At 37.8% G+C, this 18,256-nt stretch overlaps 4 protein-coding genes across 6 annotated transcripts in view; 1 reads left to right on the forward strand and 3 right to left on the reverse strand.

Annotated features, from left to right (window-relative positions):
- Nucleotides 1-3,588: 3,588 nt before the first annotated feature.
- Nucleotides 3,589-4,828, reverse strand: LOC132788663 (coatomer subunit zeta-1). Its single transcript, XM_060796176.1, has 4 exons — nucleotides 4,727-4,828; nucleotides 4,293-4,660; nucleotides 4,141-4,231; nucleotides 3,589-3,780 (listed from the first exon to the last, which is right to left on the reverse strand). The coding sequence occupies exons 1-4, from the start codon at nucleotides 4,742-4,744 to the stop codon at nucleotides 3,733-3,735; spliced, it is 525 nt and encodes a 174-aa protein (XP_060652159.1). The 5' UTR covers nucleotides 4,745-4,828; the 3' UTR covers nucleotides 3,589-3,732.
- A 265-nt stretch (nucleotides 4,829-5,093) lies between these two features.
- LOC132788661 (myosin-9) lies at nucleotides 5,094-7,559 on the forward strand. The gene is given in 4 exon segments (XM_060796172.1): nucleotides 5,094-6,715; nucleotides 6,775-6,834; nucleotides 6,836-7,149; nucleotides 7,206-7,559. Coding segments are annotated over 4 exon segments (2,034 nt in total). The 5' UTR covers nucleotides 5,094-5,269; the 3' UTR covers nucleotides 7,420-7,559.
- A 1,430-nt stretch (nucleotides 7,560-8,989) lies between these two features.
- Nucleotides 8,990-9,389, reverse strand: LOC132788664 (uncharacterized). The gene has a single exon (XM_060796177.1). It carries the CDS (start codon nucleotides 9,387-9,389, stop codon nucleotides 9,033-9,035), a length of 357 nt encoding a protein of 118 aa, XP_060652160.1. The 3' UTR covers nucleotides 8,990-9,032.
- A 6-nt stretch (nucleotides 9,390-9,395) lies between these two features.
- Nucleotides 9,396-18,256, reverse strand: part of LOC132788662 (LIM and SH3 domain protein Lasp) — a 34,423-nt gene continuing 25,562 nt past the window's right edge. Inside the window, exons 3-7 of one of the 3 annotated variants that reach the window (XM_060796173.1) lie at nucleotides 12,601-12,733; nucleotides 12,337-12,472; nucleotides 10,040-11,158; nucleotides 9,639-9,865; nucleotides 9,396-9,575 (exon numbers count right to left, since the gene is read on the reverse strand). In XM_060796173.1, the coding sequence (XP_060652156.1) occupies nucleotides 9,396-9,575; nucleotides 9,639-9,865; nucleotides 10,040-11,158; nucleotides 12,337-12,472; nucleotides 12,601-12,733 (1,795 nt within the window). The remainder of the gene's footprint in view (nucleotides 9,576-9,638; nucleotides 9,866-10,039; nucleotides 11,159-12,336; nucleotides 12,473-12,600; nucleotides 12,734-18,256) is intronic. The other 2 variants (XM_060796174.1, XM_060796175.1) reach the window with 2 other exon arrangements.

Consider the following 18,256-nt stretch of genomic DNA (forward strand, 5'->3'; position numbering starts at 1 on the left):
TTAGCCACTTGAGCAGAGATATGCCAGATCAGTTCGAGGATTCCGTAGAAACTCACTCCAAACCCAAACCCAAAAAAACACGCGTAATTAGAACCTCACTCAAACACAACCGAATGCCAATTGCTTCATTATTCCCAATCGCGAAATGCGAAAATCCCGAAAAATAAAGTAGTTAGCATGCTACAGACGATTGTAATCGACTGTGAGCTACCCGGAATACGTTAATTAATATTACAATGTAATGTTATAATAATAAGGTTGAATTGCGAATAATTTTTTCCGATTATAATGAAATTTTCAGGATATATCGGTGATGATAAATGTGTTAAGTGTGCCAAATTTCAGAGCAGTCGCTTTTAAAAGTTGAAAGCAAAGGAATAATTATTTAGTGAATAAGTTTTATGTTTACTCTTTGGTTACAATGAAATTTTCAGGATATATTCTTAGTAGGAAATGTATGAAGTGTGCCAAATTTCAGAGCTGCAACTTTTAAAAGTTCAAAGTAAAGGCATATTTAAACATATATGATATGATTATATTAAAAATTTGAATAGTAATCGCGAAGGTTTTTTAGTTCTTATGAAGAACGTACTTGAATATCTACATACATGAATTCCGGATGTTGATTATGATTGCTACTTGTTCACAACATTATTAAGCACTTATACGAAACTAGATTCCAGGTATAAATACTCATTGTTAATCGCTCGGAAGAGAGCATGTGTTTATGTTATATAAATCAGATTTGAGGCGTTGCCATAAATTTATGCGATTTCGATCTTGAGCAGGCTGAGTTGGACATGGCGCTAATCGCTAATCGCTTTGATAATGCTCTCTTCTATGCACTCCCGTCATGCAAAAAACTCTTGACAAGTCAATGCTGTAGATGAAACAAGGAAAAACACTTAATCAATATCTACAATTTCTTAGCCAAGAGCCAAGAGCCAAGGAATGCCATAAATACACCATTTTAAGTTGCCAACTCAATAATAAATGGCTTTTGAATGATTACTTGACTTTCCTAAACGCATTTGCCTTTGACCATATGGCTAGGCTATATAACATATGGTATCTAGCGTATGTGTCAGCTTCTTATCGTACCTAACCTGATTGTTTAGTTTAACTAAGCAGCAACTGTACTTTCTTCTAGAATTATCTAGCGTTAGGACGAACTTTTTAGTATCTGCGTCTGTTCTAAATACGAATTGTAGGTCTTCAAGGCAAGCCCCCTTTGTTCTGGAAAGCACCGGGAATGGGAATGGAGAATGTTAGAGATAATCGAGTTACGTGGTTTCTAAATTTAATTGTCTTTAGGTTGACTGCTGAGAAACGTGATCCAAGCGATCCATAAAGTGTGACAGCTCCCCCAAAATGAGTGACTGAGTTTGTTCTGTTCTGTTGTGTTCTATTGTGTTGTGATAGGAGTTAATAGTATTCGTACTCATATATCCATATCAGGCTGCACCCGCATGTACTTGATAAAAAACACAAACTCGATCAGCTCTCTCTCTTTCTGCTGCATTGTGTTGTGTGTGTTTTGTCTAATTCGACAAACAGGGCCACAACAAGTTGTCAGATAATCACTAGTAATGGGAACTCCATTGTTGGTCTGGGGAGTGGATGGATGGAGGAGGTCCACAAATCGGAATCGGAATTTTTTTAGTTGTCTCTTTTTTTTTTTTGCAATGTTGACAAGCATTTGATTAAACGAGTCGCTAGCACGTTGCCAGCTGCTGATGATGATGATGTATGGATCTCTTGCGGATCTGATAGTAACGGCCATAGACAACAATAAGTTGAACAACAACTGAATCATATTTATTGACAGCAGATCAGAGCAAAGAATGTCACACAATTCATTTCAATTTCAAAATTGCCTGCGCAATACGCGTAATCCTCCGAGAACTTCGAGTATTACCTATTTGATAAGTGTGAAAACGTTTTTGTCGTAAAGTATACAGAAAGTTCCATAACAGAATCCCATAAACCAATAAAACGATCAACTCACTTCAAACCTATAATTGGATTTAGTTAACCAACCCTTTTTATAACCTCTGCAAGGTCATTTTAATTTAATAAAAATAGATTTAAATTAACGATATTATTTGCAGCATTAACTTGTATTATTACTCATTTAATTTTTTAGTATTTCTTTGAATTTTGTATTACTTTATTGCTGTTAATCTGTAGTTAACAAATCGCTTTTAATCTGTAAGTGCATTTAATCTTCTGCCAGCATAAGATGTCATTTAATATAAGTACTACCACAATATGCACTCGATGAAGTACCTGAGTAAGAAATGGCGCCGTACTAAAAGTAAAACAAACATTTCTAAGCCGCAAAACAAGGTCGTTCAGAATTAGAATAGAGTACTACTAAATAAGCCCTCCCATAAAGATGTTGAGATTAAGCGCTACTAATCGTATTTTAATGAATCGCGATCGTAACGATCAAGTGCCAACTTTACTACTGCATATGGTACTCAAGATATTTTCTAAGTTGTACATTGAAGCCCTTCTAAAATCCATAAATATTTGCGTAAACCAAGAGTGTGAACCACCCAAAAGAAATCCATCATTATACCGTTGTCTAGGCCCATAAGACTCTCTAATAAGTGCCAACTATCGTATCAGTGTATCAGTTAAGGGGTTCTTAAGGAGTATAGCCAGTTGGAACCTGATCGCTGATACGATTGTCGTGTACGTGTCACGTGACTTTTCGTCTGTTTTGGTTTTTTCGGTTAAGATTATAATCTTAATCTCCTAAAAGTCTGCAAAAATACACGATTGGTAAAGTTCATACTAGATGGACACGTGCTGAGGCATTGCAAAAGCAATTTGCGTATCACTTGGATTATCTAGGTCAGTCTCTTGTACTCATAAAGCTACTGCAATTGAACGATCAGCAGTTCTGCAACTGATTGCAATCTGTAGACGGAAACAAAGAAATGCTCGCAATAAATCAATTATGTTCCATGTACTATCGATTATGTCTTGGAATATTGGTACTAGCTACTGATGATAAACGACACTGCCAAAATTTTTATAGTCTTTAAAAATATCATAAATTATTTAAAGTTCTGATTCAACGAATGATTTTTGTTTGAAGTGAAATTTTGGAGTTGCTCAACAAATAGAAATTTGAACTCTGATATTGTGAAAATATAAGATTGTAGATAGATAAGCTTAGATTTTCTCAAGGTCTAAAAATATCATAAATTATTTAAAGTTCTGATTCAACAAATCATTTTTGTTTGAAGTGAAATTTTAGAGTTGCTCAACAAATAGAAATTTGAATTCTCATATTGCGAATATACAAGATAAGCTTATAATTTGCCTATGGTGCGATATTTTACATTCGCCAAACATAATCAGCTCTTAAGGCCAAAAAGCGTTCAAGTACTATATGAACTACCAGGTGAACAGAAATCAGCAGAGAGCAAGCGCTTCTTGATGAGAACAGATTGCAATTTTCCAGACATTTTATAGACGCAAATCAATTGAAAACTGAATCAGTGTTCCGACCAAGCATAAAAGAAATACCAATTCCATTGTACATATGTATAATAATAAATAACCAGAAATATCTCAAGTTTAAAATATATATATATGTGTTATGTATATGGTATATTACTCTAGGCGAATTTAATATAAAAATCGAATGTATTGCGACAGCAGAACATAGCATAGGTGACAGTTTTACTGATCTCGTCCTCCTCTGCGACCCCGACCTCATTTCAGTATGGACCATTTGAGCTGCTCGCGCGCCGATTGAAGCACCTGAAATCAGATACCAGATCACAATTAACTAATGAATTGATAAATGATTGAGATAAAAAAAGAATGCATTATGACTAATGAGCAAATAATACAAGTGGTCGACGTTTATTCAAACATTTGAAACGAAATACAAACTAAAAAGTGCAACTGTTTAGCGTCATGATAATTTAAGTATACAACAAACTAAAATATAAAATAATTTGTACATGTTTTTCATTCATGTACTACAACTAAAACTATACATGATTAATTCTTGCTTGATTGAGCGTGCGAGGGTTTCTGATATGACTACATAGTGTTTGATCTCGAGTAAAGAACGTAATGGAACTACCAAAATAGACCATTTAGTGTGTTAGTTACCTGAGCCACCGTCTGTTCGGCAATTGGGATGTCTTCGTTGCGCAGATCGACACGTTTCACCACAGACGATGGGTCTGCGTCCAAGATGATGCTACAAAATCAAATGGTAATTAATTGAGTGCAAATACAAATGGTATTTCCAAATACTTTACCCGCCATCGCAGATCTCGTCAAAGGCCAGCATAATGATCTCGAGGTTCTCCAGTACCAGACGCTTCTCCACATTCTTTTTCAATATCAGACTGATGGAGTCGTAGAGACAGTTGAGCACTGATAGCAGAATGAGCTCATTTTCGTAGGCATTGCCCATAACATAGAAAAATAAGTCCACGTTGCTTTTGTAAACACACGTCAGACCATCGAGCATGATGATTTCAGTGTTGGAGCGATGCGTCTTGTTGAACAGATTCTTTTCGAAGGCCTTCTGCTCCTTCAACGTGGACAATATGTTTTTGTCGTAGTATTTGGCGAGAATTCGGTTGCCATCATTGTCCATGATGCACATGCCTTTGATAATGTCCTGCAAGCAAAGTTCATTTTATAAATTTGTTGCACCGCAATATAAACAATAAAAATTATAATTTACCATCATAAACCCGTCCATTTTGCCAGCAAAACACAATGTGACCGTTCCTAGTGAATTGCACTGTTGCTGAATAGCAGTGCCAAAAGAGTAATGCCGCTATGTTACTTAACAGTGAACACATATAATTTCTGTTAATGCTACAATTCTTATTTCATAAATATGAACATTTTAGTTTAATTAATTGTTAAAAGTATAATGTTAATAAACTATTTATTTATTTATTTTAAATAAATACAAATTAACAGCTGCTAACAACATTAACAGCCGGCACAGCAAACCTCAGCTGATTTTCAAAATCAGTGTTGAGTAACGTCAAAAATAAACGTTTTAGCTTTCACAGTCTTAACGGTTAAACCCGATTGTAACAACTTTTTGGTTTGCTTTTTATTAGACGTCATTTTGAGAAGAAGAAATCGAAAAAAAAAATTAATAAGCATACTCAAAAGGTTCCAAATTGTAAGATTGAACAAGCACACATACACATTTTGCAACCGCTAGCGCAATCGATTCGTAGATTGCATATATTTTTTAAAACTTTGTGTGATGGATACCTTACCAGTGGATTCCACTGGCAAAGAGGACGTGAAAGATACCAAGGATGACAAAGAAACGAAAATGGCCACAGAGCCACGCAAGCTGATGCGCCGTAAGCGTGATCTGGATAAACAGGATCTACACGTTATAGTTGGCACCTCGGCTGGAAGACCAAAGATTCCCAAAGCCGAAACTAAGAAGCTGCGCAAAAAGCTGTTGGAGTTCGAGCAACAGAATCAAAATCTTGCACAGGCGATCTCCGATAAGAACCAGGAAATATCGGCACTTAAGCGATCGGTGGATTCACTCAATGAGGTGCTAAACTCAGTGCCCATTGACGAGCTGCGTTGCAATTCCTCGATAGCCGGCTCTAAGATTCTCGAGCTGAGCAAGAAGAATCGTCAGATGCGCGCTGAGCTTGAACAGTGCAAGAATCGTATAAACAAAAAAGATGTGACCATTGAGAAGTTGGAGAAGGAACTGAAAGCCAATGAAGAAAAGTTGGCCATCAATGGAGAACTGCTCAAAAAAGGCAACGCCACCGAGGAGTTGCACGCCAAGATCAACAGCATGCAGCAGAAGCTGTTTGAGACACGCAACAAAAATACCGAACTGCAGAATCAACTAAAGCTGGCTCAGAAGTGTCTGCAGCACGAGGTTGGCGAGTCGGTCAACATCAATCTGCTGGCCAACAATCTGAACAATGCCACTTGGCGTGGACGTGCCCAGCAGATCATCTCGCTGCAGCAGAAGTTGCAAGAACTGAAGGCGCGCCTCGACAACTTTGAGAACGGTGCCGATCGGGTCGACTATATGCCCATCACCCTAGGCTCTGAGGGAGATTTGGCCAGCAGCAGCGGCACCCGAGTGACACCACGTAATGCCAAGCACTCCATCCATTCACCTGGCAGAGGAAGTGCTACAGCTAGCTTGGGTGGCGGTGACGCTGGCGTTGCATCCTTTGATCGTTTCACGCCTGGTGTGCGCAAGAGCGAGATCTTGCATCGAGCAAAAGTCGAGGCACTGGAGAAACAGATTGTCGGCCTGCAAGCACAGCTGGAGGAGCAACGAAATCGCACGTTGGCGCTGAAGGTGCGCAACAAAACGCTCAACGATGAGATGCTCAAGTACAAGACGCGCACTGCCGAGCTGGAGGAGCAGACCGATGGCAATGGCATGAATGCTAGCACATTGAACGACAAGCTGAAGAGTCAGCGCGTTCAGTACGAGACGCGTTTGGATGACATGCGCAACGATGCCATTCGCATCACGGAGGAACGCGACATTGCCAGGCGTCAGATGGATGAGTTAAGCGGCATGAACTTAGAGCTGGAGACGGAGCTGAAGCAGAAGACTCACTGCATCGCTGGTCTCGAGGAGATGATCAAGAAACTGGAAACCGATTTGCGTGCTGTCACCGGTGGATTTCTGTTCTCCTGTCGCGAGTTTCGCAAGGTAAGAAAGTTGTTGAAAGTTTTATATAAATCAAACTATTTTATTATGTTACTCCACAGGAGGAATTCGTTGGCATTCTCGATGCTCTAGAAGTGGAAAAGAACCAAATGATGCTCATGAAAAAAGACGCTCGAGGATCGTCTGGATGCCGAGCGCGTTAAGGTTGACGCTGCCAACGATCTTATAGGCAAGCAAAAGACACGTATCGCTCGCTTGGAGGTCAAGGTGCGTGACTTGGAGAAGGAGCTCGATGTGCAGAATGATCGCAAGAAGCGTTCGCAGCGCATCAACGAATATACGAATGCCTTGGGACGCACTCCGTTGACCGGCTCCATCAGCTCCTTTAGCTTTGACAACCAATCGCAGTTGTCGTCAGTTAATTCCTTGACATCTTTGACTGCAGCTGAACCCAAGATCGAAGACATGAAGAATCAGTAAGTAGAGTTCTGTTCATTGAATGGCTTCTTCTAAATCGATTTTATTTTTTTAGACTGGAGTTGGCCAACGAAAAGATTACTATGTTGTCGGAGAAACTGGAATACTTGACTGCGGAGAAGCGTGCCGATGCCAAGTTCTTTGAGGAGACAATGAACAACTCCAAGAACATTATACTGGACACAATACGCGGCTCACGTGATTCCTCCGATTCGAAGGTGGGAGAAATACTCCCTGAGTTAGTTACCGCCAGCAGTGATGGTGTCTAAAAACATTCTCATTTTATTGTTGTTTCGTTTTCATACTCCTAATTGAAACATTTCTAATGTGGTGTGATAAAATCAATCAATGTTCTCCACCCATGGAAAACGGTTTAAGTAAACAAGGAAAAGGCATATTTTCATTTGAATTTTGCATTTTTATTTGTAACACATTTGAATACGAAGCCTTTGGCATTGCTTCATTCACTCTATTATTATTATTATTAGTTATTGTTTGCAGTTATTTGTAATTATTTGTTTAGGCATATTTCATAATACAATTTTGCAAGTGGCGCGTTTATGTTTGATTATGCATATCGTATTTATAGTTAGTTAATTATTGCAAATATGTGTGTACGCGTGTGTGTGTGTTTAAGTATGCATAATACGCTTTATTGTTAAGTTATTTATTTAAATACATTTTCAGCATCAACATTCATAATTCATTTGTTTATTTTTAGGCTGGTATTTAGTTTTTGTAGGCTTGCTTCAAATTCGTTTCGATTCATGTTAGTAATATAGCATTTATTTTTATATATTATATATAACTCTATATGTATATACATATATAATGTGTATGTATGTGTACGTACTTGTATATATTATTAATTATTGGTCGATAAGCCTATCAAAATGTGGTTTATCTAAAAAAACACGTTTAGCAAATTAAAGGCACTTCAAGGATTCTTGTGAAAACGAAACAATTTCAACACTAGAATTATTAGAAAACGAAAAAACAATTCAATGTACCCCTAAGTATATATATATATATAGTATATATCTATTATTAATTCTTTGTTATGCACTAAACAAAAAGCAAAACAAATAATAGAGTTAACACTGTTGACACTGGCAGCAGGCTGCCCACTCAACATTTGCAACAAGAACAAGAAAAGTGAAGTTTTTGTTTTTTTTTTGTTATCGTTCCGCTTTTCCAATAAATTGACAAAATTGTAGGGAAAATTGCATTCGACAAGCTTTTAAAAAGCACAAATTTAGCCGTGTGTGAGAGTGTATCTACTATATAGCCGCCCGATTACACAATACTAGACTCTAATTCACAATTAGAAGCTGCTTGCTGTTTTCCTTTCGAATTGAGTTAAAAAACTTGATTTAGCTAGAGCATCATATATAAAGTATATGTTTACGTTAGAGTTATCTGGCATATCTGGTATATATATATATTGTATATGGTATATTAACTGATTAGTTGTATATATATATAGTAGAGTTCAATAAATATTTCTAAATTTACGGCCATTCACCATGCGTCGCGTTGTATTGTAGATAAATGCAAATTTTGGCTGCGTTTAGCTTGGTCGCTTTTCACAAAACTGATTTTCTTCTTTTTCATTTGTAAAATTACAAAACTTTTTTTTATTACTTTGCAATTGTTGTGGCATATTTAATATTATTATTATTTGTTGTTGTTGTTGTGTGTAGTTTAAATATGGAAATTTTTGAAAGTGATTTCTGATTTTCATTCTTGTGATTTCATAATTCTCTTTTTTGCGTTTATACACATTGGCCTGCTGACTATATATATATCTATATATACTCTATATATACGTGTGTTCTGTTATATGTATTTATATATATACGCGTATGTGGGTGTATGTAATTCATCGCCGCCTGAATACATGATTGAAATAGTAGTAAATATCCTGTTCTGCCTGCTGTTGATTGGGTGTCTTGCGTGTTGGCTGCTGCTGCTGTTGCTTGGGATCCATTTGCGGATGATAGTTGTTGTAGTGATGATAGCCGTGCATATCGTACGGATTATGGTGTCCCGGATGCATGCCCGGCATGCCACCGACACCTCCGGATGGACCGCCGGTCATCATGGGATTGCCATTGGCACGCATCATGTTGCGATCGGCGAGAAAAACGTTGATGAAAAAGATGAGAACGAGCAGGATATAGAGCAGGCAGACCAGTATGACCACAAACTGCTGGCGGCAGCAGCAGTAGTAGCACATTCCCTATTATATAACCGCCTGTTCCACATAGTTGGCAGGCAGCATGCCGGTCTTGCCAGTGCGCTCTACGCGTCCGGTCATCCAGCCCGAGTCGATGGATTCCACCTCGAAGATGACATCGCCCTCACGAAAGCTGACCTCGTCCACATCCTGCGCCTCATAGTCGTAGATGGCGCGATAGACGCGCTGCAAAATAAAGGAAAGGTAAGGAATTAATAAGTGGAATCAAGTAAAGGAATTGTGACTTACCAGTGCAGTGCTTTGACGTGATTGCTTGTCCTGCAGCGCTTCGTAGGATGGCTGTTGACGCACCTGTTGCTGCTGCTGCTCTTGTTGCTGCATCATTTGCATCTGCTGATACAATTGATGTTGCTTCTGTGCCTGCGCCTGCTCGGCGCTGCTCAGCGAGCCATAAATGCCATTGGCGGGATCAATGTCCGAGATGGAGCCAATCCGCTTCGGATACACGCTGTTGCCTGCGGAGTGAAAAGAAGCATTAAATCTGCACTTAAAGAGTAGATACTTTCAACTGGAGTTTGTTCTCGATGGTGGGGGACAAACAAGGACAAGATGATGACAAGATTGCGCTGCACATCAAGCTGAGCGAACTACCAGCCTAGCCTAGTCTAGCCTAGCCTAAGAGTACTTACCAATGCCTCCAGATCCGCGCTGATCGGAGCTGTAGACCAGCGTTGTGCTCGATCTGCCGGCATTGGGCACATTTCGTGGCCCATCCGTCAGCGGATCGTAGTCGGCAATTTTGCCAATGTTGTTGCTGCTCTGCTGTTGTTGCTGCTGTGCATTCATCACAACCACGGGCAGATGTCCGTTGCTCGCCTGCAACTTGTTGCCCAGCGCATTCTCCGATGGCGTCACCGAACTGTAGTTTGATGCCACATACAACTGTTGCAGATTGCCACTGCTTGGTTGTTGTTGCTGCTGCTGCTGCAGCTGATGCTTGCTGGGATGCGAGTTGTTGCTGTGCACGCTGGCTTGGGAGCGTGTCTGCTGTGGATAGCTCAGGCTGGCCGGATGTGCGGCGTGTCCGCCATTGTTGTTGTTGCTGTGAATGCTGCCGTTGCTAGCGTTGTTGTTCAATAAGCTGTTGTGCGAGTGTTGTTGCTGTATTGCTGCTGCTGGTTGCTGTTGCTGCTGCTGTTGCAAATCGTACTGCTCAACAGCATTGCCACTGGGATGATGCGAATTGTGCAAAATTGCCGAACGCAGCTGATTGTAGTTGTTAACCGCCTGCGGCTGTTGTTGCTGCTGCTGTGGGGGCTGCTGCTGCTGTTGTTGTGGCTGCGATGTTGCTGTGGGATACAGATGTGAGGAGGCTTGTTTAATGGCATGTTGCTGCTGTTGTTGTTGCAGCAGCTGCTGCTGGCGCAACGCCTGTGGTTGCTGATAGTGTGCATAAGGATCGTGCTGCAACTGTTGTTGTGGTTGCTGCTGTTGCCTGTGTTGTTGTTGTGGCTGCTGCTGTTGTTGTTGTTGGTGGTGTTGGTGTTGATATGTGGGCGTTATGGCCGCCGTGTTGTATTGCTGGTGTTGTATGGGTGGCGGTGGCAGCGTTTGTTGCTGCTGTTGCACATAGTGTTGGTGTTGTTGCTGTTGTTGTTGTTGGTACTGCTGTTGTTGTTGTTGAAGTTGAAGATGCTGTTGTTGCTGCTGCTGCTGTTGCAGTGTTGCTGGCGGTATTGGCGAGGCTGTGGGTGCATATTGCGAAAACTGTTCAGCTGCCAATTGCTCAGAGAAATATTCCGATTCGTCTTTTTTTTTTTGGTTTTTTGGTTAAGTTAGAATTGTTGATCGAAGTTGATATCGCGATATTGATGTTGTTCGATTTCCCAGTTAGTGTTGTGTTTTTTATGTGTGTTGTGTAACGACGTTGTTGTTGTGGTTGTTGTTAGGTTTTAACGGTAGTTCAAAAAGCACACACACATGAGGCGTTGTTGTTGTTGTTGGTTTGTTATTATTGTTGTTGAAGTAGTTGTTGTTGATGTTGTTGATGAATGTGCAACAAAATGATGAAAACAATACGAAAAAAAAAAAAATAAAATAAAGAAAATAATAATCAGTATTAATGAGCAAATGTGCGATAAATGTGTGAAAGTCCACGAGCAAGCAAGATAGCAAACATAAGGCAACATTTGTGCACAGTGGTATATAGACTATTTGTTTTGAATATGTGAAAGTAAACTATTTTATTTTCGAGTGTACTAAATATTTAAAGTGTGACCTGATGATCAATGTTTGAAAATGTATTAGAAGGTGTTTTGATAATCATTCTTGAGTCTTGGGAATTGTGCTTAATAAATATACATTGGCTAAAAATGTCTTGCAGTTAATAAATGTTTGCCAAGTGTGTTGACAAATAATTAGATATGTATATGAATTTCCATGCAAATTCTCAATAAATATAGTAGAAAAGTGATTGACAGTTAAAATATGTATTATTAGTGAATGATTGTCAAAATATGTTGACTGATAGTTAGGTAAATAATAAATAATGCATGCCAATTCTCAACAAATATTGTTGAAGTGGTTGATAGTTAAGTAAATTTAATATTAATAAATAAGTGTCAAAATATGTTGACTAAGAAATAATTTGCCAACAAATTCATTGCCATATCAATTAACCTATCATGGGAATAGCTTGAAAACAAATGTGCTCTGCATCACTGTGCACCGTGTAATGCGATTTAATGAGCCTAATAAACGATTATTTAATCAGTTTAGTCACATTTAATGCTTGTTGTTGTTGTTGTGAACGCGAAGAGTTGATAATAATGGTACTCGAAACAAATTTCACGAAATTAAACAAATCAATTAGAGTTTTAAAACCAAGCAAACACACAATTACGAGCATAACAAATGAAGAGAGACAGTAATAGAGTGAGAGGGGGGTACAGGGGGAGGAGAGGCAATTGGAAAATTGGCTACTCACTGCTGCTGTCGGAGACCTCGGCAGAGCCACGCTGCTTCTCCATGGCGGCCTTCTTCTCCAGATCGCCGTGATATGCCACATTCGATATGTGCTTCGTGTTTTGCTTGATGCGCAACGTTTCCGGGTCGTCAGCCACCTGTCGACACGAAAAAAAACAGACAGAAAAAACAACAGCATGTTAATTGTTATGTTTGGAAATAATCATCAAGTGCATCAGCATCATCGTCATCAACAGCATCATCATCATCGTCTAGTTCAACTGACCTGTGTAAATTTGCCTTTGGCCTTCTCGAAATCCGCATGGTATTTCACATTCGATTGGATTTTCGTATTTTCAGCGATGCGCTTCAGCTCGGGCGTATCTGCAATTGCTGTTGCCTTGGCCTTGGGTATGTGCCTGCAATTATTAGGATGAGAAAATACAAATTTAGTAAAAATACTTCACGTACACTGAAAAAAATGATTCAAATGTAAAAAGACAAACTTAGTAAGAATACTTCATGTACACTGAACAAAAAGATTGGTCTCTAAAGTCAAGAACATTCATCTTAAAAATTGTGCTCTTAAAATAATACTACTTCATGAACAAATTCCTAAAACTAAGAACCATTAGGTCTTAAAAATGTCGAAACTTTTCAAAAATACCAAAAATACTAGATTTAGGTTTCAACAATTTGTAATCAACCGAAATTCCTATAAAGTTTTTTTTAGCTCATTTAATCAAGCTGCCGACAAACGTTTTTAAAATTAAGATGTGTTTTCTAAGCTTAGTATTTATAAAATGTATTCCTATTAAGTGATGCATCAATAAGTTGAACCCAAGTGTCGTCGTTAAAATACTTTAAATTAATATAAAAAAAACTAATATACCAAAAGGTACATTTGGTATAAAGAATAATGATGGTATGCATCATTAATATATCGAACCTTGGTGTAATCGTTCAAATATTCAAAATATACAAACTACAATATACCAAATGTTAGATTTAGTACTACTTTACTTTTGAATTATACCGTAGAGTAGAGCATACAAATTTATAATCAAAAAGTATTTAATAGAATTTCATGTTCTTTCATATTTTAAGACCAACATTCTTCGTTCTAAGACCAACATATTCTGGATCTTTTTTGTCAGTGCATATCATATACTCTGCGCTACTCTTCTGTTCCTAAAGTTCAAGTAGCCCTAGGTTAGAGTATCTCTGACTGCAAAAGATAGCTCAGCACAGAGAAATAGAGAAGAGAAGTACAAAAAAAAAATAGAGTCAAGTTAAATTTCCATCGCTGCATTGCGGAAACAACTTTGAAAAATCTGACTTTATAAATGTTGCTTTTTGCTTGCACTCTGAGCTCTCTCTCCACCCACAAATCGCCTCGAGGCCAGCATATCATTTGGCAGCATTTGGACGCATCTCTCCTCTTCGCTCGCTCTTTGGATGCATGTGGAAGAAAAAACCTTCTGACCTCCATCAACGGGCACTTTTATCAATTAAAACAGCATTCTGTTGGAATTTTGATACGGGCTGCACACCCATCATCCACTCCCTCCCCTCTTTCATTCCTCCCCGAGGCAGCCAGCTAACGGTACACGTATAGTTTTCGTCTAGCACACAACAGAGTGTACATAGTGGGTTACAGCGAGTGCATTATGCGGTTAAAAGCGCAACTAAATGCAGCCAAGGAAAAGTTTTGTGGCATGCAACATAATTTCAACAGCATTACCACCTTTTTCTTTAAACTCCAGTAGGTTGAACCCAGGTCGGTCTATGCTAAATTAAATTGCACACATTATAGCAACTTTTCGAGGCTCAAGCTATAACAACAATGTACAATTACAAGCACGCTCATTTTATACCCGGTAACTCAGGCAAGGAAAAAACACATTCGAGCTCTTAAAATAGAATAGAAATCTTTTTGATCTGCCTTTTTTCTTCTTAAAAAACCAAGATCTCAGAGACTACGAGTTAAAACTACGCAATTAAACTAATAATAAACATATTTTCGTTAATTGATACTAAGCTTTGTATTAATAAAATATGTCTTTGTATTAAGTTAAGAATCAATAAATTGAACCCAAGTGTCATCGGTGAAATATTTCAAATTAATATAAAAAAAGTAAAATATACCATAAGTTACATTTGGTATAAAGATATACCATAATCGTCAATATTTTGGTGTCATAGTTAAAATATTCCAAATATATAAAATAATATAAATATATAAAAAAAAGGTAAAATATACCATAAGCTACATTTGGTATAAATCATACCATAGCGTATAAAATTCAAAATTCATGCATTAATACATCTAACCGAGATGTCATCATTCAAAATGAATATAAAGTAAAATATACCACAACAACCTACATTTGCTATAAAGATATACCATAATCGTCATAATATAATAATGAATATATAAAAAAGTAAAATATATCTTAAGCTACATTTGGTATAAATATACCATAGAGCTTTCATCGTTAAATTATATTCAAAATCAATATAAATAAGTAAATTATACCACAAGGTAAATTTGGTGTAAAGATATACCATTGCCATCAATAAATCCAACCTAAGTCTCATCGTTAAAATATTGCAGATATACCTTTACTTTGAAAATATACCATAGAGTACACCATACAAAACATAATCAATAAAAAGCAATCATCATAATAAAATTATTTCTTATCTGATTATGATTAAGCTTCCAGGCATCATACGAATTGTTATGAAAATAATTTTTGTTTATTAATATTTTATTTACCAACTTTTCGCCAGCTTTCCTAATAGTTTTCTATTTCGTTTGCTTGAAGTTGCAATTTATCAACAACGGAAACAAAGCTCAAAAATGCTAAATGGAATAGCAACATTATGTTGTAGGAAACAAATGGCAAGAAAACGAAAAAAAAATGGCACATGGTGATATGATTAATGCTCCCAATGGACTAATACATCAATTTAATTATGGCACAACAACGAAATGAGGAAACCAAAGCCAAACAAAACAATGTTGCTTTTGTTGTTCTTGTACGCTATCTGCAATGTGTGCACACAAACAAATGAATGAGTTGTGTGTGTATGTGTGTGTGTTTGCTGTTTATGTTGTCGAGTACTTTAACCTATCAGTTGGCTAATCGATCGATTGTGATTGCAACTCGCGATGCCAGCAAACTGATAACCACAGCAACAGTAACAGGAACAACCAACAACCAACAACGAAAAGGTTGATAAACCCATTGGTGACCATTCTTTAGAGCCTCCTCCTCCCCCGCTCTTCTTCACTACCCCCACTTTTCACTTGCCCCTTAGTCATATTGTAATTGTAATTGCACGCAACTAAATTGGCTTATAGAATATTTATGGCCAGCAACAAATCGAAGCGAACGCAGCTGTCGTCGTGCTCTCTCTCTCTCTGTCTAGTTTGAAACGGGATTTATTAGAAGTGAAGAGGGTCTACTATTATAGGGGTCACTTTATTGTTTAGTTTAATAAGCATATACACATTTGTTGTACAGTATTTATCTATGTTGGAATTGCATAGGAATGTGCACCCTCGATTCCAATTCCCAATTTCAAGCTGTGGTCAGGCAAGAGGAGGACGGGGAAGGGAATGTTGGATGGGGTGGCAACACTGGCACAAGGCCGTTTAATGACCAATGACCGGTCGTCGGTCGGCTGCTCAACCATGTAGGTTGTGCGTTGTTATTGTTATTGCTGATGGGTTGTTGCAAGCTTTGCTTTAATGCAGCGCCAAGCGTCAACAAAGAGGCAAAATTGTTGTTGCTGCTGCTGGCACACATTACAGCTGCAGCTGCAACCGAGTTGTTGTTGCTGTTGTTGTTAGCTGGCAATGATGACATAACAATGCTTAAGCGCCAGCGGCAGCAGTGGTCAGAGCAGCGGATGTCTCGGCACGTTCCCAATAGATCAACAACAGGCAGCAGCAGCAACACGCACGCCAACAGCAACCACACAGCAGCAACAACAACAACAACAACAACAACAACAACTGCTGCTGCTGCTGTGCGTGACATGCAACTATTGTTGCTGTTGCTGCTTTACTTTTTTTTACTATCAAAGAATTTTAATTTATCTGTAAATAATATAAACCTACAACTACAACAACAAAAAGTAGTAACTGCCCAGTTCAGTTCAGAGTTGGTTGTTGTGCATTGTCTTGGCCATATCCTGTAAACAAAGCTTTAACATCTACACACACACACACACACATAACATAAAGAAGGCGCTCCCACATGGCAACCCATTTGTGCCTTCACAATGTTCCATAAATAAACAATGTGTTGCGAAAGGAAGCATAACATTTTAAAAAGGGATTTTTATGTAACTTTACAGCGATTGCCGTCACTAACATTGCGTAAAGCACTTTGCTAACATGCTAGTTAACATCATGTGAGAAGTTTGTTATGCTAACATAAATGTAGAGCAGCAGTTGAGAAAAAAGCAACATTGTTGTATTATATATTATTAATATATATTTTAAGAATTTCTGTTGCAACACCTAACGAAATAATAATGTGTAGCAGCAGATGTGATAATATTAACATTGTAATGTTATATTCCTAACAGACAACATATATTTCAAGAACTTTACTTTTCTAACATTCTACAGAGAACATTCCTTACATATCGTGCAAGAACAATGTAATGGAAGAAACATTGTAATATTGTGTGATGAATATATATTTTAAGAACTTTATTTTTTGCAAGATTAGATTAAAAGTGTAGTAGCAGATGTGATTATGTTATTAACATTGTGTTGAACTTTAAATATATTTTAAGAACTTTATTTTAGTAAGATTCTACTGAGAATATTTTAACATAGGGTCATCAAATTATTGTACATTTTAAATTGTATTAATTTCATAATATCGCCTGTTTATTCTTTTACAGATTACTTTAACATATATTTTAAGAAACCCGTTATTGTGATTTTCTTTAGAGAATCACACTTAGCATAATATTAAGAATCAATAAAATAACATTTTTCACAATATTAAAAAACATTTTCCTTATTATTATTAGTGCTGATAGTAACTATATTCTTTTTGCTAACAGCTTACGTTAAAATATATTTTAAGGATTTCATTATTGTGATATTCGACAGAGAATATTTGTCATATTTTTGAACGCCATTCAACAATATTTTAAGATAAGCAACCTAAGTTACCTTTTAGTATTCTGACACTCTTTTCATAGTTACATTCACTATTATACTTTTGATGAAACCGAACTTTCAATAACATTGCAATGTTAACTAATTTAACATTTACTGCCGCTGTTAACAAACTTTTCTATCGAAGAGCAGCTGCTAGTCATGCATGCCTCGCTTGGGGCCACACTTCCTGCTCATAATTTAAACGTAAATTGTTCCTGATGTGGCATGTGTGGAGGAGAGCTGGAAGAGCGAGAAGAGCTAGAGCAGACCTGGATAGCTGCTACCGTCATCATCCCGTCGCGTCAGAGCTTGGCCCAGTGTGTGTTGTGTGTCAGTTGGAAACTAGACTAGCAACAGCAACTGACCAACAACACAGCAAGCAAGCCAAGCCAAGCAAGTAAGCCAAGCAAACAAATAACCCGACCACACACACAACACACACACACACACGAACGGACATTCATTGATGTCAACATTTTTGCATGTGATTTGTGTGGATTGGTGTTGAGTTTCCATGTGACAGGCCTTTTGTTGTTAACGTTTGGCGCAATGGATCAATGTGTGAGCCACGACAAAAAAAGCAGCGAGGAAATTAAAGTGGACTACTCAAGAGAAAGGGAAAAACTAACACGCATTATCCATTTTCGGGTTAATTAACTGCCAATTACAAAATTATATATGCAGGAAAAAGAAGCCAGACAAAAGAAAAGCGGAAAATATGCATGCGAGATTCGCACATAATAATTGC

The sequence above is a fragment of the Drosophila nasuta genome, chromosome 3 (assembly GCF_023558535.2).
Source record: "Drosophila nasuta strain 15112-1781.00 chromosome 3, ASM2355853v1, whole genome shotgun sequence".
Lineage (NCBI taxonomy): Eukaryota > Metazoa > Arthropoda > Insecta > Diptera > Drosophilidae > Drosophila > Drosophila nasuta.

Coding starts and splice junctions, on each gene's coding strand:
- LOC132788664 (XM_060796177.1), bottom strand. CDS start 9,389: ATGTGCTACTACTGCTGCTGCCGCCAGCAGTTTGTGGTCATACTGGTC.
- LOC132788663 (XM_060796176.1), bottom strand. Junction 4,232..4,292: donor GACGAGATCTGCGATGGCGG/GTAAAGTATTTG, acceptor TTGATTTTGTAG/CATCATCTTGGACGCAGACC. Junction 3,781..4,140: donor CCGAACAGACGGTGGCTCAG/GTAACTAACACA, acceptor ATCTGATTTCAG/GTGCTTCAATCGGCGCGCGA.